Source organism: Cheilinus undulatus, linkage group 8, assembly GCF_018320785.1.
Source record: "Cheilinus undulatus linkage group 8, ASM1832078v1, whole genome shotgun sequence".
Lineage (NCBI taxonomy): Eukaryota > Metazoa > Chordata > Actinopteri > Labriformes > Labridae > Cheilinus > Cheilinus undulatus.
Window position 1 is genome coordinate 18,389,191 of NC_054872.1, and position 25,132 is coordinate 18,414,322.

General features: G+C 39.5%; 1 protein-coding gene across 2 annotated transcripts in view; it reads left to right on the forward strand.

Annotated features, from left to right (window-relative positions):
• Positions 1 to 25,132, forward strand: part of LOC121513676 (RNA-binding motif, single-stranded-interacting protein 3-like) — a 237,171-nt gene that overhangs the window by 50,081 nt on the left and 161,958 nt on the right. For both annotated transcript variants that reach the window (XM_041793581.1, XM_041793582.1), the window contains exon 2: positions 12,579 to 12,775. In XM_041793581.1, coding sequence (XP_041649515.1) covers positions 12,579 to 12,775 — 197 coding nt within the window. The remainder of the gene's footprint in view (positions 1 to 12,578; positions 12,776 to 25,132) is intronic.

Here is a 25,132-nt window from a genome sequence, read left to right on the forward strand (position 1 = left end):
TGTTTTGCCACTTAAGCCAAGTTTTGCATTTATATCCACTTTTAACCAGCTTTTACTAATTGCCACTTTCAACCCTTTTTTGTTTCTTTTTGCCATTTTCAGCCCATTTTGACCACTGTTGCCTATTTTTTTCTTTTACATCATTTTGGAATTATTTAATTATTTTAATTCATTCATTTATTTTTTTCAAGTTGTCACGGTTTCTTCTTCTGTATTTTCTTGGAGCCTGATGAGAAATAAATTTCCAAATAGTTTAGTTCAATGTGCTCATCCACACTGTTATTACCTAAAAAATGTTATTCTGTTTCAAGAAAAGGGGTTTACAATTTGAAAAATTCTATATTGTACTACAGCATTAACAAAGTAATTTCATAGTAGCTCTGATAAGCATGGTTATTATTTGGGTTAGAAATAAAGTGTGGTTATCACAGCTTAACTTTATAATGAATCATTATTTTCATCATCTCTGTGGGCTCCCCTTTGGCAGGGCCCCAGAAAGCTGCCCCCTTTATCACCCCTTAAGGGTGCCTTTTGGACACAATTTCCAATCAAAGACAACGTGGTGACCGTTCAATCAAGCTATTTTTGTAAATTCCTGAAAAATCTGCTGTTGTGTTTTCTAATGGTTTATGACAGCAGCAGTAGCCAAGGCTTAATTTAGCTGCTTGCATAATCTCTAAACAGGGACGTATATCAGGAGGTTTGTTTCATTTCCAATGTGTTCATAAGCTCTTCCTTAATGCCTTCCTCTGCTGTGTTTAGAGGCACGCAGAGTAAGACAGAGAATCTCGGCGCTGGACCCAAAAATAGATTGCATTCTTTCCGTGTTTCAGGAAGCATCAGAAGAGGCCGGAACAACTCGCTCTTCCATGTCCCATCTTTTCTCCCCTCTGTCCTTTGCCTTTTACACTCGTTTGTTCTCGTTGGCCATTCTTTTTCACTCTATTCTTTTCTCTCCTGCCTGCTCCCTCACTGCCTCTTTATCCCTTTCTTCCTACCTCTCACCGAAGGTTCACCCCTCAGTGGGAATATGCAACTTCTTTTCCTCAACTCTCCTTCCCTTCTACCTTTACTTAGTTATTGTTTCCATCCCTGTATCTGTAATGGACTCTGAATACAGCGCTGTAATGTCTCACGCCCACACCACTGTGAAACATTGTGTTGCATCATATTCAATTTTTCTCTCAGGGGCTTATTTCCAGATACGAGCCATGGTAAATGTACAGCATAAACAATGTTTCTGTTTCACATTTGATGTGTGCCTCTCTGTATGTCTGTCTCTGTGTTGCTCAGACGAAGATCAATGTGCATGGATACAACAGCAGCACGCTGACGCACACACAGCCATGCAGTAACAAAAATCGCTTTTGCTGAAAATAGCAGAGGAAACCTGACCTTAGCAAGGTCATTCCGCTTTTTCCGGAACTGTGGAAAGAACTGAGCTGTGGTCGAATGTGTGAGAGTGTTTGTGTGCCCGTTTGAGTGTGTAGGGGGTCATTTTAAAGGCTTTCCAGGAGCGACTCATTGTTTGGAAAGTAGAAAATCTGCAGGGTCAAAAGGGCTCTCTATAGACTGTACTCTCAGGTGTGCACACTACAGTGCAGCCTTGTTTGAATACTTTTAGACAGTGGAGTCTGCTTTGCCTTCTTGAGGACACATTTTTCAAGCCATTTCTGTAGAAATCACTGCATGTTTTCAATATTAATTTACTCTTGTTGTATTTCAGTACACCATACTTTTTCCAGGGCATCAGAAAATATTTTTACTAATTCATTTTTGTAAATAGACACAGTACAAACAGTTGATTATCCTTATCCTTATCCTTATATTCTTTATGACTATCAGTGAAAAAGTGATTCTCTCCAGATTCTCAATATTTCAGCTTCAATATCAATCAACTTAATCTTTGTTGGATGTATGGACTGTAACCACCTCCATGTAACTGCTTTTTTTGCTGGCTGCTTATAATATGAAATCTCAAATACCCATAACACTCAACCAAGAGGAATTAGGTCCTTTTGAATTTTTGCCATTTAATAGGAAGTAGTTTTTTTCAGGGGCATTCATGAAACCAACTAAGAATTTGGTTACCTGCTTAATAGACCAATGCAAAAAAAAAAAAAAACAGTTATTCAGCTTGTGTATGAAACTCAAAGGGCATTGCTCTGGTGTCTCCTCAAAGTTTGATGCCTCGCCATGGTAAAGAAAGTGGCTTTAACTAAAAAAAAAAAAGAAAAAAAAAAGAAGAAGAATAAAAGGAAAAAAGGACAGTTCTTTCCAGGTTACCAAAATCCCTCTTGAAATGGATTTCAACATCCTGAAATCAACCTGTCATGTTGTAATGTGGCAACAGCTGTTACCATGGCAGAGTATTATTCGCCATGAAAAAGGAAGTCATTTTTTTAGGGGCCTAACTCCTCCGGGGGCATTCATGAAACCAACTGGTTACCTGCTTAAGGAGACCAATGCAAAAACAAAAAAAAGTATTCCGCTTGTGTATGAAACTCAAAGGGTATGGCTGTGGCGTCTCCTCTGAGTTTGATGCCTCGCCATGGCACAGTAAGTGGCTTTAACTCAAAAAACAAGGCCAGTTTTTCCAGGTTGCCCAAATCCCTCTTAAAATGGGTTTTAACATCCTTATATCAACCTGCCATTCTATCATGTGAAGCTTACAGGTCTGCAACAACTGTTTTTGCCCTAGATAATTAATCACCATGAAACAGGAATTAGTTTTTTAGTGGCTTTGAACACCTGTACTGCCATGACTTCTAGTAGACACAAGGATAAGATACATCTGAATTTTCATAGGGGTTTCATCAGAGGTCATGGCTAAATGACTCAGTGGCTTAATAAGGCCACGACAACAAATTGATCAAATTGTTAACACTCCATTATCAAAATGTAGGTAAAGACTTTTCTGCATCAGTTTGTTGTGTTGTGCAGTCATGGCATGACTTGATGAGGCACGGAGCTGTTTATATCACACGCTGACAGTTGATAATCTTTACTAGCACTGAAAAAATTATGAAAATTTCATATCACATTCTCCAAAAATTTCAAGAAAATTACTTAAACTTCAAGAGACATTCAGGACAATTTCCTCAAAAATTCTAATAGCAGAATTAATTATTATGTTGTAGCAAAACCAAGCTGTAGCACCCTCATACTTACATGCAGGGCTGATGAGGTTAATGTGTCTGGGCCACCAGAATTGGACATAACTTTTCAATATTAAAATCCCCCTGCCATGTTCCCACTCTCTATAGCCTTGTTAGTAAATTCAGGCTAGAACAATAACTCAAACCAAAGCTGACCTGTAGCCTACATCTACCTTCCTGTTTTGGACCTTCATACCAAAATTGGTAGACATTGTTTCCTAAGTCTGATTCAGTTTGTGTGTGGCTACTACTTCCCAGACAGACTGCTGTAAAATTTGTTAAAGGAAATGTTGCATCAGTGCAGCAAATACAACACAGTATTTTCACCTCTTCAGCCTGAGCTTGTCTGGACTCTTTCCACTGTAGCTTAAAAATCTATGAATAGCATCACTGTGTCTGCAGTACATTCTTGTACTTATTGGAAGGAGAGACTTCCTGTTTAAAGACAAACTAGACAATGTTAATTGCTTAGGTTACCCACAAGGCCACTTTTCTCAAAGGAGAAGGCTTGAGTGATAACTCTAAAGATTGGTTCAGCAGACACCCTAAGACACAAATCCCCTTAAAAGGTAGCATGTAGGTTTTCTTTAGTGGCAGCTCTGATTAACTAAATTTGACTTTAAAGGGTATTTTGAATTAAGGAATATCAGAATTTTTGGAATGAGATTAGATGTTCACCGATGCATCAGTTCAACACTGATAATGCTAAGCCTTGCAGAGAGACCTCAGCACATCAGCAAATGGTGTTGACAACACCACCTGACAACAAAAGGTGTCAGCAGCACATTAATATCTGTTGTGTAGAATTGATTTAATGCTGGCATCTAATTCATTTAACTGTTGATTTGGAGGCGAAGTTTTCACCGTCATTTTTGGTGCTCCTGCCCAATAATATAATTTTTGTACCACTTTGGTGGTTGGTCTCTAACACTGTACTCAGTGCAAACAAGCCTTAGCAAAAACAACGTCCCAATATTCATTGTTTACTGTGTCTCACATAAAAAACTGAGTTTTAATTTCTGTTTAATTTTTTTCTTTTGCCTTTACTGTCCCATGACTTTTTTTAATATAAGTGACATTACCGCTCATATTCTTAAAGGCCAGGTTGTCCTAAAAAAAAAGGGTTGTGTAGAGCTTGACTGTGCTCCTCAGGGTTGATGTTTGACAAGCTTTGTAATAGTCCAGTCAACACACAGTGGTAAAAAACAATGCAAATATTAAATACATATTTAACAGATTAAATTTATAATTTAAACATCAAAGATATTTACACATACTTAAGCTGTTAGCCGTCCAGCTACAATAGAAAGCAGCTGTTTCATAAACAATGCCACGATCATTGCCGGGAGTTGTTAATGAATCCCAGATGACAAATAAAGGAAGATGCTTTGGAATCATCTCAATGAAAAAGGAAAGAAATAATTCTTTCCTTTTTCTCTCATTCATTAACTGCTAGGTCCATAGTTGTTTTAAGGATGGACAGCATTGGTACAGTGTTAATTTTGTCAGCTATTTTTAATTTTAGTCTTAGTTTTAGTCTTTAAATGAAATGCATTTTAGTTTTAGTCACATTTTCATCATTTCTGTCCTTTTACTTTTAGTCTAGTTTGAGTCCATAAAACATCCTCACATTTTAGTCTTTACTTTTAGTCCAAGCATTTATTTTCTTGCCTAAATCTGGTACCAAATCATGGTAGTTTGTTCTATGTACTCTGCCAAACCTGGGGTCCTTGCTTTCTACAGCTGAGAGGCAGAAAAGCTACAGCTGCATTGTATTTTGACAGATTTACCAACAGTGGAGAAAAATCATGGATTTTGAATGTCCGATGAAAACTACATTACATTTTAGTCTAGTTTTAATCATCTTGACGAAAACTAAACTTAGTTTTTTTCAGTTTTAGTCATCAAAGATCTGTTTTTGTTTATTTTAGTTCAGTTTTAGTTCAGTAGTTCAGTCGACAAATTTAACGCTTCAGTGGTGGTCAAGAGGGCCGCATCAATTTATCATCAAAGCAAAAGGGTTAAATTGTGTAAAAAATGGTACTTTTCTCAATTAAATCATTGTAATTACTATTATTTCAATGAAATGAAGAATATGTTGCCTACATGATCATTTATTATACCACATTTGGTTTTTTTTAAGTCAAGTGCAAATAGAAATAGCTAAATTTCAAGATGCTGTTTCAGTGCAGCGAACATGATAGTTACGTTTTGCATGTATTTTACTTGCATATTTATTTTTATAGCAATAAGTGATGATGAAAAAAAACCTGTTGTACAGGATGGAATTGCGTTTTTTTTTTACAGAGTAAATAATATTAATTATTATATTTTATATGTATTTTATATTAATATTATTATTATTAGTTAAATATTGGTATCGGCCAAAATGAGTTTTAAAATATTGGCATATCGGATATCAGCAAAAATCCAATATCATGCATCCCTACTAATTACTTTAAAGGATTTTTATTCAAGTATTAACTACTGACTTTATATCTTTTATAACATTATTTTGCCCAGATGAGTGTCTGATAAAAGAGGAACTCTGAATAAATGTGGTTGAACTCCTAAAAGGTAAGCCCCATACTTGTGTGAGACACGTTAAAGCTGAAAAGTCTCCACTGTTTTCTTGAATAGTAGAGGTTGTGGTGCTGTCCAAATACATGTGGATCTAACTGTAGGAGGTTTCCTTAAGTCCATCACCCTTATATAGACTGAATTTGAGGTCAGTGAAGCCAGTGCATGTACACTGTATTGCCAAAAGTATTCGCTCACCTGCCTTGACTCGCATATGAACTTAAGTGACATCCCATTCTTATTACATGATGTCAGTCCACCCTTTGCAGCTATAACAGCTTCAACTTTTGGGAAGGCTTTCCACAAGGTTTAGGAGTGTGTTTATGGGAATTTTTGACCATTCTTCCAGAAGCACATTTGTGAGGTCACACACTGATGTTGGATGAGGAGGCCTGGCTCTCAGTCTCTGCTCTAATTCATCCCAAAGGCATTCTATCGGGTTGAGGTCAGGACTCTGTGCAGGCCAGTAAAGTTCATCCGCACCAAACTCTCTCATCCATGTCTTCATGGACCTTGCTTTGTCCACTGGTGCACAGTCATGTTGGAACAGGAAGGGGCCATCCCCAAACTGTTCCCACAAAGTTGGGAGCATGGAATTGTCCAAAATCTCTTGGTATGCTGAAGCATTCAGAGTTCCTTTCACTGGAACTAAGGGGCCAAGCTCAGTTCCTGAAAAACAACCCCACACCATAATCCCCCCTCCACCAAACTTTACACTTGGCACAATGCAAGTACCGTTCTCCTGGCAACCACCAAACCCAGACTCGTCCATCAGATTTGCCAGATGAAGAAGCATGATTGGCCACTCCAGAGAGTGTGTCTCCTCTGCTCTAGAGTCCAGTGGCGGCGTTCTTTACACCACTGCATCCAACGCTTTGCATTGCACTTGGTGATGTATGACTTGGATGCAGCTGCTCGGCCATGGAAACCCATTCCATGAAGCTCTCTATGCACTGTTCTTGAGCTAATCTCAAGGCCACATGAAGTTTGGCAGTCTGTAGCGATTGACTCTGCAGAAAGTTGGCGACCTCTTCACACTTTGCACCTCAGCATCCGCTGACCACGCCCCATCATTTTACATGGCCTACCACTTCGTGGCTGAGTTGCTCATTCCCAATTGCTTCCACTTTGTTATAATACCACTGATAGTTCACTGTGGAATATTCAGGAGCGAGGAGATTTCACGACATGACTTGTTGCACAGGTTGCAACCTATCACAGTACCACGCTGGAATTCACTGAGCTCCTGAGAGCGACCCATTCTTTACAAATGTTTTTAGAAACAGTCTGCATGTCTAGGTGCTTGATTTTACACACCTGTGGCCATGGAAAGTAATTAAAACACCTGATTTCATTTATTTGGATGGGTGAGTGAATACTTTTGGCAATATAGTGTATTTCTATAAGCAGAACAACAGACCTGTTTTGATATATCCTGTGAGATGTGCATATATAGCTGCGGCCACATAACTAGTTTATTGAAGTAGATAACTGCCCAGGGTATGATGTATAAAACTTTACACAGTATCTAGAGAATAAGGAACTTGAACAATTTTCTTCTTTTTTGCCTCGTCTCTACCTTCTCAAATGTATGCTCATCAGGTAGTCAGCAGCATTCACTTATATGACACCTTGCAGAAATGTTTGGGGGTGTGCTGCTGTTCACAGGCTCAGCCGTGCATGAAATCTACAAAAACACGTTAACTGTGTTTGCTTTGTGTGACAGTTTGTGTCACTGCCTCTGAGCCTTTCTCCCACTGCGAGAGCTGCTCCACTGTACTAAGTGTGTCAACAATACCAGCTGAGAGGCAGCCTTCAGTCCACACACACCGACTGCACAGTAATCCTTAAAAGAGACAGAGACCGGGAGAAGGAGAGGAGCGAAGGAAATAGAGCAAGAATGTGGAAAGCGGTGGGATAGAGGTGAAAGGAGTGAGGGATTGAGCGATGGAGGAGTTGAATTTGACAGTGAGCGAGAGAGGGTGAGGAGAGGAGAGACAGAGATTTTAATGTTTCAAAGGATTTCCCTATCACAGTCTCTGACACGTTACATACACAGCTCACTATCGTCCCAGCCCTGACAGCTGCACAAATTGGCTGGAAGAGGTTTCCCGGGCCAGGCCTTTGATCAGGTGTGTGTTGTGTCTGTGCGAGAGGGGTTTGTGTATTTGTACATACCTGGGCTCATTGTGTGTTTGTGTGAGTGTCAGAGGGTGAAAAAAGATGCTTTTCTTCTCCAAATCATGCTGGAATGAGATGAATGAACAGAGAGAATGTTACCAGTGTGTGTGTGAATAAACACTGTCTGTCTGCATAAATCTGAGTGTATGCATCCATTATGTTTATAAGTATGCCATGTGTGCTATGTGTCTTATCTAAATCATGTTAAGCTGTTATTACAGATCTCAAAATAGAAGGCTGTGCTCTTTTATTCGTATCTGACACTCTTATAAAACATGTATCTAGGTTATTTTTTGTAGAGGGTTGGTAAACAAAGCCAGTGTTAAATGGCATTCAGCACAGCTCAGACTTGGTGGGTTTTCATAATTCTTCCTACAGACAAAGTCAACACTGCCAGGCACTGGAGAGTTTCTCTGGAGGAGTGCAGATTTTTATGTTCAACTTCGCTTTTTATACACGAGTTAAAAACGATTAGTCCTTCTATGAAATGTCAGTTTTTCCAAACAGCCTAAAATTCTTTTGGATGCTCACATTATTTTACTTTGAACACAAAAACTATGCTAATCGTCAGTTGTGCCTGCAACAGCCTGCAGTCATTAGTTGTAGTTTTCAACAAGTCTCAGACGTGTCTCCTGAGGAATACCAGCCCATTCTTCTTTGACCATTCTCTCAAGCTCCTCCAGATTTGATGGTCTTCTGGCATGGATCTTGGTCTTCAGTTCAGGGCTTTGTGCAGGCCAGTCAGTAATGTTCGTTTGGTCTTCTGGAGGTATTGCTTCACCAGGAGCCACGTGTGTTCTTGGTCGCCATGTTGGCAGACAAAGTGATGAATGCATTGGTGCGTTGTTCATGCCAGAGTGACCAACACAACCACATTAGCTGATTTGCGACAAATGCTGGTTGAAAAAATGGGATGCCACCCCACAGCAGTGTGTGACAGGACTGGTGACCAGCATGAGGAGGAGGAGCCAGGCTGTTGAGGCTGTGTATGGTTCTTTCACACACTACCACTACATACTATTCCTGTGTGAACTCTCGCTATGATCTCTGCCCGCTGATCAGGGCTGCATGTCTACAGAAAATGCCACCTAGAGTTCAATGCAAGGAGCTGCACTTTTTTTACGTATAGATTAAAAGCTGATAAACTAATATAATATTGTCCGTGTTTTCACCATTAACCAGCTTGGAATATGTATACTAGAATTACAGATATAAAATAGGACTGATATTGTAGAAATAACTGCAAATTTGGCCAACCAAGAAAGAGGCGAGTATGTCCATATATGGACATATGAACGCCCGAATAGGTTAAGCTAAGCTAAGCTAACTTGTGTTGCCATTCAGATGTTTGTTTTTGTTAATTACTCGTTTTGTATCTTACCATCCCTTCCAGCTGTTCACTTAAATGTTTAAATATAATTGACACTACAAAAACGATCTTACAGCACTTCATATCGACTGATAAATCCTGATATACTTCATATCAAAGCTGTTTATCTAGATGCAATTCATATCAAGCTGATAAATATGACTTGTCTTAGCCTGTTATCTAGTTGGCAGGTTGGTCAGCTGACACACTGCTAGCACACTGGTCTCTCCTGAAATCTAATGCAAAAGTTCATTTTTTTCAAAGTACAGTACTTGTGGCATATTCCGGACAAAAATGTTTAAGAGGGGAGAAGTTTTGTTGGCAGGTCGGACAACACAGAGATTTCCATAGGAATGAATGGACTTTTGGCTGACATACCTCCGTATGTCATACGGGGTATGTCCTAAAAAAATATGTGGAAATGAGCCTTGAATGAGCTTTCATACTACTCCAAACAAACTATTTGGGGAAACTCACCAAGGCTTTCCTTGGTAGAACATAGCCAAGTGTATGGTGGTAAATCTCCTCTGCCTTAGTACCCAAAATGAGTTGAGAACTGTCTCAATTCATATTAACCAGAGGGCTCATTTTTTTACATATTACTTATTTCTGATATAATGCTTGCTTAGTCTTGTTTAAATCTTAGTCTTGATTCTTAATGTAAAAAGGAACCGTCAAAAATTCACTCAGCTGGCCTATAAAATGTCAGATAATTCAAACTCAACATCAGTGGTTGAAAGATAACACCTTTAGATGTGGGAATTCCAAAAAATCAAAATTTACAAAAGAAAAAAAATGTTTTTTTAAATCGTTTTAATCAGTAATTGATCGTCAGACTTGTTGGTATCTTTCTTGATTGCATAACTGAGTTATTAACTCCTTTTAAATTGAATTAAGTCTGTGTTAGCAGGAGAAAATTATTATTTTTTCTATTGAATAAAAGAAGTGGTAGATATTTTGGAAAGTGCTCTGAAGGACAAACTTGCAACTGGTTTTATTATGAAGTATAACCAAGTGCAGCCTTTTTTTATCCCTGTACTTTGTCATGTTTTTACTGAAGTGTGTGGGCTCATTCGGAGCTGTTAGTGTTAGGCACTCGCCTGTAAATGACACTACTCCACAGGCACCATCTCCTCTTACTGCTCCATGTCTGCCGTGTATGTGTTGAATCCTGTTAGCACACTCTCTCTCAGCTGACAGCGTGCTTGCATGTGTGTGTGTGTGTTTGTGTCAGGAATTGTCTGCCAGTGGAGGGAAGTACAGGTAATGGATTAATACCAGAGCTGGCTGCGGCTCCACATCGCTGTGTGGTGACAACCTGTCATTATCACAAACAGCGGCTCAGACGCACAAGCTCATACACGCTTTCTAGTATTTGTGATCACACATGCACAGACATTAGCTAAATACAGTCTTGATCTGAGCACACCTGTCTGTCTCCCTGCACTCTCTCTCCCTTTTCTGTCTCTCTCTTCGGTCACTGGGGCTCACAGTGAGACTTGTCTGTGATCATCTCAAACCGCAGTGAGGTCTTGAACTTGTTCCAATCAGTTCCCTGCAGCGGGGCCGATCCTGAGACCAGATTTCTTTGTGGCTGTTTTGCTCCAAACATCAAGAAAGCAGGCAGTGTTTTGAACGCTGTTTTCATAAGAGCCATCTGGCTTGTTTACTTCCTCCAAACTTAACCTAATAGTTTTTCTGTGAGACAGCAAACAGGCAGGGGATGGTTTGCTCTCTGAAACCATCAGCTGCAAACCCTCATTAATCCACACACTGCCTTTCCTCCCTGCCAGAAATGGTCATCTTATTAAGTCATTAAGTCAGCATTGAGCTGTGTAATTGGACAGCCCAGGCTGATAGGAAACGTTTGGGTAAGTTAGGGACAATAATGGGCCAAGGCATGGATTAGACATTAAATGGTCTGCTTTATGCCCCAACAGTGAGTTTCCTCACACTTCTTAAAGTGCATGAAATATACCCACACAGTGTTGTTTTGTTTCAGAATAGATGACAGCATCTTAAAGTATAAAAGTCACTGGTATCAGAAAAATAAAATATGACTGACGTTGATGAGCTTCAGTAAAAAAATAGAAAAATAAAAAAATGAAAATAACCAATTCAAAATTCAGTTTAAGTGGAAACAGCCTGACAATTCTCCTTTGGCTGGAGTGATTTCTAAATGGTCACTTCAGTCAGAAAAAGGCACAGACTGAACTGTCGTTAAGAATATATCTGGTCTCAGTGAGAGGGAGCTCAGTAAGAGAGGATCAAGGGAGGGTCGTCCAAGAAAGTCCTGCTCATACCAAGTCTGGAAATTGGTCTTGTAGACAGAGAGGGGCCAGTTTACTTCCTGAGCACTGCTGGACAAGGCAACAGAACCCCAAACAACCCAAACTGTGCTCCTTTGTGGACGGCAGCCATTCACTCTTACATTCTCAATCAGCAAAAAACTTAATCCCAAATTTCACCCCTAAAAAACTGTGTGTGAATGATTAGATAAGTTCCTGATAGGACACTAACCTCTGCATTCAGTGTGTTATGAATGCCTGTATATGTATTACATGATGCAGTACAGCCTGTTGTGGCCATTTATACAAGCTCCTGCTATAAAACCCTGATTGTAATGAGGACTACTCATTACACATATCCTGCTTCCTTCCCTTAATGCGCTTCCTGTTGATTAATGATATTAAAGTCAGAAAAGATCCTTCACAAGGATTTGATTTTGCTGCAAAGATCGTTTGTACTTTGATTGGCACATCAGAGAGATGGAAACTTAAAAGGGGAATTTCAGTATTTTTGAAGTTGAGTCATATAAGGTATGTAGCAGTAGTGGTGATATTAGCCTCCAGTGATTTCAGTGAGCATTGCTCCTTAAGGACTCACTGGCTGAACTGTCCAGGAAGCTAGGCTATAAAGTGTAACAGATGGGTACAGTTTCTCCTCAGAATTAAATGACTTGGTGGTAAAAATGGGCCACAAAACAATGTTGGCTCAAACATATGCACTATTAAAATCTTTTTAAGCATTTTATTTTGTTCACAGAAAGCCTCTGTATTTGTGTCACTATTTTGCAAAGCAAGAGCACATAACCAGTAGCCAAATCCTGCACGACACAGTGGCGTACAACAAACCGAAAATACTGATTTCTTTCATCACTTTAAAATAACTGTCTTTGCATTGTGAAACTGTTGGTATTAATGTCTCATAAAGGTAAAAAAAACCCCAGTATTTTTCATGTTATGACCTTGAGTGACCTTTGACTTTCCTCTTCTCTCCTGTGTCTGCAGCAGTCCTATGCTCCTCCCCCTCCACCCATGGCTCCGCCCAGCCCTGGTACCACTGGAGGAGGAGGAGGGGGAGGTGGTGGAGGAGGTGGAGGAGGTCATGGAGGAGGGTTAGTGGAGCAGCTTAGTAAGACCAATCTGTACATCAGAGGCCTGCCACCGGCCACCACAGACCAGGACCTCATCAAACTCTGCCAGCCGTGAGTCCCATCATTGTCTTTTTTACTCTCCAACTCGATCTGAGTGTGCTGTCGCTCTGCAGATACATCCTTAGGAGTGCAGCTCCACTCAGTTCACTGCAGCTCTGCTCAGACCAGCTTGTTGTAATTAGTTTAGCGTGAGTCCAACAGCAGTGTATAATGAGCATCAACAGTTTGCTCTTGACCTCTGTGTTCCTCCCCTGTGCTTCCGCAGAGGAAAAAACACAACCCAGCTGGGCCTAACCCATCCGTTCCCTTCTGCACCAGGTCATATTTACACACAAGCTGCACAGGGACAGACACACACACTCCTCTGCATGTCAGCAGAACATGCAAACCCTCAAACTTCAATCTCCAACAGAGTCTTATTTAAAGACATTGAAATATCTCGCACCATGGCCCATTATTCCTTTCATTTCATGATTAAAGTGGTAAAGCTAAGTTGAAAGTAAACTTTAATTGCATTGCGGTTAACACTATCAAGGGAGACTTGTAAAATTTGTGACAACATTAATTGTCAATCCTCTAAACATTTCAGTGAAAGCTGTAATGAATGATCAGATGTTTCTGTACATTATAGCACACTGTAATGAAAGAGAAGAGTCCCTGATGTTTGAACCCACTGTAAAACAAATGTCTTAACACAGTTTGTGTTGTTCTCTGCTAAAACAGGGTAAACAGAGGGATTGTAAGTCCATTCTTCACTTTGAAAACAGTATTTGTCAAAAACAAACTTTCCACAGTGTCCTCTCAGTAGCTGTACAAAGCTTTAAAGCTTTTTAACTCAGTGTTCACTGGTAGATATAGCAGCAAAATAAACATTAGACAACTGAAGGTTATTTAAACATCTTTGATTCAGTGGATTGTGTTGTCTTTAATCATTTAGTATGCAGATTAAATAGATAGTATACTCCTTATAATGACTATATGAATGGCCTCCTTTAAGTAAAGTAGTTCTGTGTTCAACATAATATAAAAGGTTGTGGATTTAAACAAGTCTTCTTCCCCAGTTGTTGGCTGCACAAATAATAATCCATCTGGCAACATCTGCTGTTCTGCCCTGCTGATTCCATACTTTTACATTTTTCTTTATACATTAATTTTGGCCCTGTTTCTGGCTCTGTTTTCTCAGACGTTTCCTATTGAAGCTTTCCCAGATGGATGTGCGAAACAAATCCATCTGGTGTGTCAGGTTAACATTGGCCCCTATTTTAATAAATTTGCCTCAGTGCAAAAAAAAAAAAAAGCTAAATTCAGAAATACCTGGCTGAACTACTGTTAACACTCGGTGGCTACTTTACTTTGCTGAGATGACATGCGCAAAATTTCCAGTGATCAAGAAAACAATTTTGCATTTGCATCTGAACTACAGCTGACAGCATTAATGCATTAATTGTGATAAACTATGATGAGTACACTTTTTTTGCAATTAATTGCATGCTTTATGGACCCTTTCAGCAAACTCAAATTCAGTCACTGCATTGTCTCCCTGCAGTTACAGTGATGAAAAATTAGTACATAACTGCTCCTTAAAGTTTCATTTCACCTAAACCCTCTGACACTGATGTCATACTGTATGTGACAAGAAGTGACAGTTTATAAAAGTTTAAATACCTTTGAACCATTATTTGGAGACTCTTACATATCTTCTTCCTGAAGTTTGCCATTCCAATGATACTATTCATGCCAACGTTGCTCTTAGAGAAGCTTTTCTTTTGAGTCTGGAACCTGGGTGACTTTCTGGGGCCTATAAAAATGAAATCCATCCCAGTCAATATGATATTGAACATATTTTTATCCTTGTTTTGATACATTTTTTAGCGTTTCTGCCGCAAGCAGCTAATGCTAATGCCATTTGATATCCTACAATCCCCTTCCATTCTGACAGATGTGGTGTCTCACAGTAGTGGTCTGCAACAGGGGGTGTCTGAGATCTGTGGTCTGCAGTCAGACTGCTCTCTAAAAAAATGTGTAATCCAGTTAAAGTAGGTATCTAATAAATCAGCATACTAAATTAGCTTGATAAATAAACCTTGTTATAGCATGTCTCAGATTCAAGCGTGACATCATAGTCAACCCCTAATCAGCTCATCCATGTTTGGTCAGTGTGGCATGCCATCAGCGCTAAAACACACAGATCCATGCAAACTGCACAGATCAGGACACCCTTTGAGTGTTTGCACCTAAATAGCATTTCTCCAGTTAATCTGTGAAACAGACCTAGAGACATTTTAGATGGCTGGAGAAAATTATGTACAATTTATAGAGCTATTCATGCTTTTAATTCTCTCGTAGAGAATCAGTCGCTCTTAGCAAAAAGCTACAATCCTGTAGTTGCCTATCAGGACTTTAATTTGAACTGTTTAGCACTCATGTTGTCCTCTCCTTTATGCCCGAAGTCAGTCCTGCACATTTCATTCCAAGTCTTCCAAGCCTGAACCAACAGAGACAAAAAAGAAATGTTGCAAGCAGCTAGCCCAAAGAGGATCATGTTTGCCTTCAGCTATTACTTGATGCGATCAAGTGTAACAGGGGAAAGATATACTGAGCTAAATATTCTACAGGATAGGACTTTGAATGAGCTTTAAAGCATTTTGTGAACAGTGTCATTGATTTTGGATTAAAAATAGCAGATAGATATATAATGTGAAGGCTGTAACACAGAGTATAAACAAATACACACTTACTCATCCACCGTACCTTGGCCTTCTGCGTGCCAGCTGCAGTTCAGGCCTGTTGTATTTCAGCTCAGCCCTGGAGGCATTCTGGAAAAGCGGGGTGAAAAATGGGGGCCAATAAAAGTTTCATTAGACGCCCCGTCAGTGTGCCAAGTGCCCAGTAACATTTAGGAAAGGTCAGCAGGGGAGGGGGCCTGTGTGTGTGCTGGTGGGCAGCGGCCTTAGCCTTGGGTTTCCAACTCTCTGCGGCGTTCGGAAATAGACTGAGTGGCAGTTTCCTGTCACTCAGTGACACGACACGCACGCACAAATGCACACAAACAGGCTTTTCATTCATGCACACAGTTACAATGAATAACGGAAGGACGCTCCCTCGACGCTGGCACACACACACTCTCACACACTCACTCTTTGAGATCAATGTCATCCTCTTCCTCATTGTTACCAAGCGTGGCTTTTTTTTTTTTCCCTCTCTCTGTGCCCAGCCGCCCACCAGCTCCATCCTCTCCCCTCACATTCTGTCATGCTCCTCATTTCCTCCCTCCATCCTTCTCTTTCTCCCCCCCCCCCCTCTGTCTCTGTGCCAGTTCTCGGAGTGTCAGTGAAAAGTGCTGTTGTCAGCTGACATTTCCAATCACTCCCCCGGTCGCCCAAACTATGGACACACTTTTAACGTCTGGGGACAGAGCCGAACGTGAGCTGAATGTAAAGACTGGCACAAGGACAATTTTCTCTCCCACTCGCTCGCTCACTCACTCACTCGCCTTCTCTCACACTTGTTGACACATCTATCTATCTATCTATCTATCTATCTATCTATCTATCTATCTATCTATCTATCTATCTATCTATCTATCTATCTATCTATCTATCTATCTATCTATCTATCTATCTATCTATCTATCTATCTATCTATCTATCTATCTATCTATCTATCTATCTATCTATCTATCTAATATTGCTATGTGTAATATGTTCAATCTGTTCTCCTACTGCAGCCTTTCCCAATCTTCAGTATGCAGTGGCACAGTTTGAGACTTGAAAATCATCTGGGGCCCACCAAAAAACTCTTGTAAAACCTTAAACCTAAAGCCACTTAAATTTTCATTCTATTTTTTTTTCTCTGTAAATGTTCGCTGTGGTTCCAGCAAACTGAGTCCTAGTTGCATTACTGTCTCTAGAGCACTGAAAAATTCTTTTTTTTTTTTCTCTTTTAGTCACATTATTTTATTTCCTACTTTAGAGACAACTGTGTACATATTTTTTTTCAATAAAATCATCAATATCAGCCAGCGATTACTTATTTTAATCCTTAATGATACTGATATAATCATTAGTATTATTTCTTTATTCATCCACACTAGGGATGTTAGAAAATATCGATACACTGTTATATCGCGATATTTCATGGCGCAATACTGTATTGATGTTTTATTTTTTCAAATTTTATTATTATTATTATTTTATCTGTTTATCTAGTTTTTGGAACACCGAAAAGTTCATGTAACAAACGCGTACACAAGATACACAGACAAACAGAGACAAAGTACAGACAGGCCAGTTGATTGTACAGACTAGTAGATCAGTTGGTTTAAGTTATATAATTGTGTGAGTGTGTGTGTGATTTCCCCTGGAAACAGAGCCCAAAGCTGAAAGAAATGATTGCAGGTAGTCAGGCAGGAAAATAAACAAATAGAATTAAACCAAGCTAGTACCTAGAGCAAGGCCTTGCTGCCTATCTATTGACGCCACCATGGTAGATGCAGTAGCAATCACAATATCACTAAGGAGACAAAATTAATTCATTAATAATTTAATTAAATTGTTATATAATGTCCAAAGTCAGTTGTAAAGGGGAGTGCAGACCACCACATCTCCCAAGGCAGCCGGACTCAGTTCAGGCACCACTAAGGTGCATCAGATTTGGACAGTGCAATTATTCAGTTAGTTATTAAAACAAGTTTTTCAGCAACACCACAAGAGATAGTTTTTGCCCTGAGAGTTGTTCAATATGCAGAAAAAACAAAAGAGACTGGACCTATTCTTTAGACAAACAGCCCCCAGACCCTGAGAAGGGAACCTATTCATCAGCAAGAGCCATGGCCAATCATTTTATTTCTATATTTCTTAAAAAGGGCTTGAACAGAATGAATATTTGTTAATTCTTTGGTCCCAAAAAGAGGGTAGAACAAGTTTGTGCAAAAAAAAATTCTTAGTCATGAATTTTTACTGTGTTTAATACATAAAAATGTAGTTATAATTTCTGATTTGTATTTTTCTGTTATCTTTATAGTCCCATAACTTTTTAAAATTCCAGTGACTTTACTGCACATATTCTACATATTCTTAAAGTTGTCCTGAAGAAAAGGATTGGTTAGAGTATGACTGTACACCACAGAGTTGATGTTCTACAGCCTTTTCAAGACAATAAGTTCAGGCTAGACACAATGGTTAAAAACATAGCATAGAGCTCAGAGGGTTAATCAAGGTTAGACCTGATCATAAATATCTAATATTTATCTATTTATAAGGAATTTCACCCTTTAAATGCCAGTTTAAAAAAAATCATAATGTAAAACAAAAAAATATATATATTTTTCAAATATTACATGCAAAATTGTTACACAGTGGATGTAAGTGGCAAAAAATGGACACTATTGTAAATAGCAGTACTAAAAATTTATATAAAAGAACCCACTTTTTTTGCATGACAATCAGACTTGATTATGAAAATCAAAAACTGATACATTTTTAGGAATTTATCACTTTATTTGCCAGTTAAAGAATAAAAACCCAGATTTTTGTCATGTTGAGACAAAAAAATGAAATACTTTTCACATACTACATGCTGCACGTATGGCCTTTAGGGAGATTATTACAGCCTTGAATATGTAACAACCTTTACTTTTTAAGTAATTTTTTTTATTTTATTTTATTTTAATGAATTGTGATGATAGTGGCTCCTTTAGAAAACCAGAAAAAAGCTAGAGATTTTCCATCATGCCAAATATGTAAATCAGTAAAGAAATTAGCTATCAAGACTAAAACCATTTATTGTAAATTGTTTATTTCCTACAATTTAAAAAAATCAGATTTTAATAAAGGCTCTAATTGAAACTGTATTTTTGAGCAAGCCTCAAGTGGAGGCTTGAGGAACTGCGGGGTTTTTTTTTGCATTTCAGCAGTGGCTTCATTTAACATCACAGTGGTTGCACTTCAGGGTAAAGTGACAAATCAACAGTTATTTATAAATGTTCCACTGAATTCAGAGAAAACCTGTAAGTAATAGCCTTGTTACTTTGACATGCCACTTATTCATTGATTTTCACTTCTTTTATGTGTGCATCATGCTGAATGCCTTCAGGACCACTAGCTTAAAACACGCATCTTTCTCCTTATGTGAACTCTATTGACTTGTTTTTCTCTTGCATGACACGGCACTAAGAGTCAGCAGTTCTTTTGCAAACACTCTGCTGTTGTCCGTGGTCATTTCACTGTAATTATATTGATAAAAAGATCCTTTATGTAGGATCCTAAATGGAGAGGGTATCGAGCTCTCTGAAGAGTTATGGCCCTGGGATGCAGTGGAGATTATACTCATCTAAACTCAATTTACCCACCATTGTATCTGAAATAGAGTAATACTCGGCTATTTGGTCTGACATAAATCTTTATGGCAAAAGTTCACACTGCAGCCCACACTGTGATGCTATCAGATGAAAGGAAAATAAGAAAAAGATAGGAAAAGAGCCTCAAATGTGTGGTCACAGAACAGTTTACCTCTGAATTTCCTACCTAAGCAGCTTGATAGACTGTTTGAAACTTCATGGAAAAGCATCGCTGCGGATAAAGTTAACGCTTCAGTAACAGCAAGCCATCTTCTGAATTCACAGCACATTTTCTTTTCATCATGAAGCACTCCAAGACTTCATTTCTTCATAGAGCCTGAACATCTACATAGGGAGAATGAATTCAAGGACTTCTGAAGCACAGCACCCCCCAGTCCTCCCTCTGTGTTTGTCTGAGTCGAACTGTCAGAGGGGGAGGAAAATGAGGGACAAGACAGCTGCATTGGATTCCCAATTAGGGGATACCACACGTAGAGACCAACCTGCATGTACACTCAAGAATGCACATCCACACTCAGTCAGAGAGGACATTCACCACTTAGAGCTGTGCACATATACATAATGTATGGATTCTCACGGATATCCTGCAGAGATGAGCGAGTGTGTGTCATCAATAGGCGAGAATCTATAAGGGGAAGGAGTTCCTAAAGGAGATGAAAACACCAATCTGAAGATGAGAGCAACCTCTGAGGACTGTCTTTAACACTTCACACATACAGCCAGGGAGCCCACAGATTTCTTCATATCTGCACAAAGTTCAAGTACTGACAGTCTTCTTTAAATCATGACAGTTGGAAAATACACCAGTTTCACCTCGCTTTATGTTCTGCATTGCTATTCTGAAAAATATAACAAAAGTTCAGTCATGGAAACCGTTCTAAGGAGTTTCCATGGGTAGAGCGAAACACGTCACTCCCTCCTGAAAGGACTGTCATAGTAAAAGTCAGTCTGTCAGGCAAACCCCCCAACCACCCCCAGCTCCATTTGATGCTGTGGAAAGATCTGTCATCTATTGTTTTTTACTGTTATGCGGGATATAATAGCATTTCTCTAAAGCCAAGGTAAATAAAGAACATAAGGTTAGGGTTAGGTTAATACTCCTGGCACCAGTCAAGAACATTGAGGTATTAACACAACTTTTTGGTCAAATTTAAAAACTGATGTTAATATAAGGGGTCCCCAATGTGACAAAATACATACAGTTAATGGATCTTATTCCAATGTCTTAAAACAAACATTATAGAGTGTAGGTAGGAAGTATTCACCCCCCTGGATGTTTCAACATTTTAGTGATTTTTATAAATCAGTCATGGTCAATATAGTTTGGTTTTTCTGACAAAAAAAAACTCTTGAAGTTCAAAGTGAAACATATAATGCAAAGTAATGTCAGTTTAAGCTAAATATGTAATGTAAAATAATTGATTACATAAATATTCACTCCCTTCAAGTTGATATTTAGTAGAATCTTTGGCAGCAACCATTGCACTGAGTCTTAGTGATGGGTGGTTCATGTAAGAGCCATTTCATATCACTGTTACTATTACCAATTTTATTTTTATATAGATTGTGTGTGTCTGTTTTTTTTTTTTTTATTAATTAGTTGGAATGATCTTTTGCCCTCTACCATAGGCACGCCATGCATTAAGGATTATTGTTTGATGGTGTAACGTTAATGTTTTATTTCAGGTGTGTCATATAGCCAAGCCAATAAGCAGATTTCATCTGCCCCGCAAGGTGTTTGGGGGGAAAGAACATTGAAAAAATGTATTACATGATATTTTCATATATTAGTAGTAGATTTAGTTAGAGTAAAATACCTGCCCACTTACCAGTCATATGCTATGGCAGGTCTGGCAGGTCAAATGAAGCCAAACTGGAACCTGAATGAAGAGCCGTTTGGGAGCCGAAAGAACCGTCTCCTTTTGCTGAGCTGAACCAAATGAACCGGATCATTGAAAAGAGCCATAATTCACATCACTACTGAGTCTGTGTGGATAGGTCTCTATCAGTCTAGCATTTAACTCCATTCTTCTTTGCAACACTGTTCAAGCTCTGTCCGGTTGCACAGGGATTGGGCGTGATCAGCCCTTTTCAAGTCCAGCAAATTCACTATCAGACTGAAGTCTGGCCTTTGACTCTGCCACTCCAGAACATCCACCTTGTCGTTAAAGCATTTCCGTGTAACTTTTGCTGCATTCATAGAGTCATTGTCTTGCTGGAAAATGAATCGTCTCCCAAGCGGTATTCTTTTGCAGACTGAATGAGATTGTCCTTCAGGATTTTCCTATAGTTTGCCAGATTAATTTCCCCCTCTACCAGGGCTGGAGTTTCATGGCTCATACCAGCCCACTTTAGTTCCCAACCTCTCACTAAAGTTACTGAATTGCATATTAAGTGTATTGATTATATTAATGTTCAATTCAGCTATTATTAATATTCATAAAGCATTCTTCTATTCTTCGAAAGCACCTTCTATGCCACCCGTTCATTTCTACACACAGGCGTTGTAGTTTAAAAGTCTTCCCTTCATAGAAAGATTTTTTTCCCAGTCATTTGTTAGTCAAGTTAGTTTTATTTACTACATATCCCTGAATCATTAGGGTTTTTTCTTGGCACCGTTTATTATGAACGGGTCTATACTGTACTTTTTTTACATTAATATTGACTGAATCTTACCCATCCACTCTTAAGGCTTGTGTTTGTTCATGGTGATGGCTCTTCTTCTCTCAGCAGCACACTGGTTGAGGGGCTGCAGCTGCTGAAGAGATGATGTTTAACTCTTAGTTCTTCTAACACAGCTACAGTTTGGATAGAGCTTATTTGTGTTGTGTACTTATATATACATTGTTGTGCAGGCTATTATAATTCATTAATTTGATTCATAAACTTGGACAGTGGTTTGCATAATTTATGCTGCTGTGTGTGGAACATCTCATCTGGCACTGCTAGCTTGTGTGTCATCTCCTCCTTGCATGTTTACATCGTATGGTCACTCAGTTTGTGAGGACGGCCGGATCCTGGCAGATTTACACGTGTCATGCTACTTACATTTCTTGTCGATGGATTAAACTGAACTCTGGGGGATGTTCAGTGCCTTGGAAACTGTTTGAATCCATCCCCTTACTTATACTTTCCAATAACCTTTTTTTTAGTTGCTTGGGGTGTTCTTTTGTCTTCATGGTGTAATGGTAGCCAGGAATAGCCGCTTTAAAGGGGGTGAAAATGTAAGAAAACGCTTATTTTACATTACATATTTTTATATTCAATTGGCATTACTTTGTACAAATCTGTTTTCATTTATATTATAAATGACTGATGACTGATTTATGTACTCAGTTAGAGGCTAAAACATCCAAGGGGGTGACTACTTTTTATAGGCACTGCAAATAAATTAAAAAATTGAGCTTTATTGGTCCTTGGGCTAAATAATGGACTGGACAGTTGGTATGAGGGGATACTGGTTAGTTCGGAAGAACCCCTACAAGGATGCTGATGGCCTAGCCGTTACTTTGAACCCCTAAGAGAGGCTACAGCCCTCCATGCAGGTGTATGGGGGTGAAATCCAATATGTCATTCCCTACTCTCTCCTGATTCCCTAAGCTATTCACTGTCCTATCTAGTTAATGCAGAAGTCCAAAAATAAAAAAATAAAAGAAGAAGAGCCCTTATGTTAGTATTTCAAGGAGGATGAAACCAGTTGTTCTCAAAGTAAAGCAGTGGCTCTGGTTAAGCCCACTTTGTCAAGCTTGTTGGAAAATCACTCCACAGTTGCTTCACACTTCACTCCCATTATGGGCTCTTTAGTCGTGCTGAACATCCAATAGAAACAAATGACACACTCACATATTTTTCGATGACTCCTTTTTGGACAGCGTAATAACTAACCTTAACCATCTGGCTCTTTGTAGTCCTTTTTGGATTTGTTGTAAGTAGTTAGAATAGTTTTTTATGAGCGTCTCGTGTGTCGCCGCTGTCGGGTCAAGTGCGGGTCGTCTTTATTTCAAGTCACTCTCGGCTGCTCGAATCAATGAGAACGGCTCCAGCTGGGACGGAACAGGACATTCTGCACTCTCTTACTTCATCATCTGATCTATTATCAATACTTTCTTCCACTTCTGCAGCACAATGGCAGACTGTTGTGGCTATCCGGATAAGATGGGATTTTGCAGCAGAGTGAGACAATACTTTGGACGGCTTTTTGTTGTCGTAGTTTGACATTTCCACAAGGCCATGCCGTCATCCGTCCAAAACTTCTGATTTTCTTGTTTTTCTGCCTGGATAAATTGTGCAACCAGAGAAAAAAAAACAGGTGGAGGCACATTTGAACTTCACACACATGGATGTGAAGATGACACAGACACACTGAAGAAAGTCTGTTTGTTTTCCACAGGCGGCTGTGAACATATTATTTCACAGATCATAATGTGTCACCCAGGTAGAGCTCTCTTTCTTGCTCTTTTTTGCCACAAACAAACAGTCTGGAAATGTTTTTTCTTTCTCTTGCTTGGAAAAAACGACGTGCCAAAACATCGATGGTGCATGAGATCTTTGTCACACAAGGAATCACACCCACACACTCAGATATGTCCGACACACTGTAGGTGTTTACACTCACAAACACGCACCAAGTTTAAATCACACAGAGGCAGAAGTCAACAAAGAGCCAGATGGTGTGTGTAATGTGTGTGATTACTGCTTTGGTGTTTTTTTTTTGATCTGCGATGTTGCCTCGCGTGTGCATGTTTGTCTGTGTGTGGGCGATTAGTCCTGCCTTGTTTTTTTTTTCTCTGTTTTCTGCGTCTGCAATGGTTGGATTCCTCCCCAAACCGCAGGCCATAGACCTTGTTTACCACTTCATAAAAAAATCACCCAGTGAGTGTTCGGTTTGATTCCAGCCTGTCACAATTGCTGCATTTGTAAATACCCTAAAAATAGCTTAAATCACAGGAAAGTGTGAGAAAATTGAACATTACTCCAAAGAGCTGATTTTCTCCTCCTTCCAATTTGGAGATCATAAGCTGCTTCGGCTGTCGTGTTATGTGTGATAGCGGCCTTTTAAAGCCTTTTTTTTAAACGTCTTTCTTTCTAAAGTCTTCTGTCCCAATAGAGTTTGATGTGAGGCTGTCAGGCGGGCGAGTCTCTCTTCTCTTCTGTGCGCTGACAGAAGCAGTTGGCTGACAGAGACTCTCCTGATGGTGACAGCTAAATGATCTCTTCTTTATTAAACACCTCTTACTATCTCTCGATCGCTCCCTGACTACCGCGCTTCCTCCTCGCCTTCGGTGTCTCTTTTTATCTTTTGACTGACTGCTCTCCCTCTCCTCGTCTATTCCTCATTCCTCCGAGTCTCTCTCTCTCTCCCTCCTCCTTCCTTTCCCTCACGTTTTTCACCCTGACTCCCACACTGTATCTTCTGCTTTTCTGTCTCCCTCCTTGTCTCTTGTTTTCTCTCCCTTAAAAGAAAGAGTGAATGCACGTCCATCTCTCACCTGTGGACGTCAGCCAGTCCACTAGCCAGCTCGTCGGTCTGTCAATCTGTTTGATAGTCACTCAGCCAGCCAGTCAGTCATTGTGCGGCAGTGTTAAAACATTAATTAAAAAAGTCTCATCCATAGATCCAGGCAGGGATCCAGCCTGATCTCAGCCATCCAACATTTCTGTCTGAGTCTTTTTCTCCTTCCTCCCTCGTCTCTGTCCTTGTTTTCTCTTCTCAGCCGCCTTCTCAGTTTGTTTCTTTCCGCACTCTTTCTAGACAGGGCCGATAAGAAACATTATTTAGCACTTTCTGATAGGTGTAGTAAAGAAATGGGATAGAAGTAAAAAATAAGGGGAAAAGACAGAGATAGAGGCAGGGGAGTCAAATGTAACAACGAGGGTAAGGCAATAAAAAGTTGGCAGAGAGAACAAGCAGAAAGGGGTATGGAGGTTGTCCTTCTCTTTTATAGCACCTATAAGCAGGGATGGGTGCTGCAGCCTGGTTATTATTATCATTTAAGGGACAGTACTGTCTCTTCTCTGAGGCCTAAGGCTGGGACTTTAAATGGACCAAA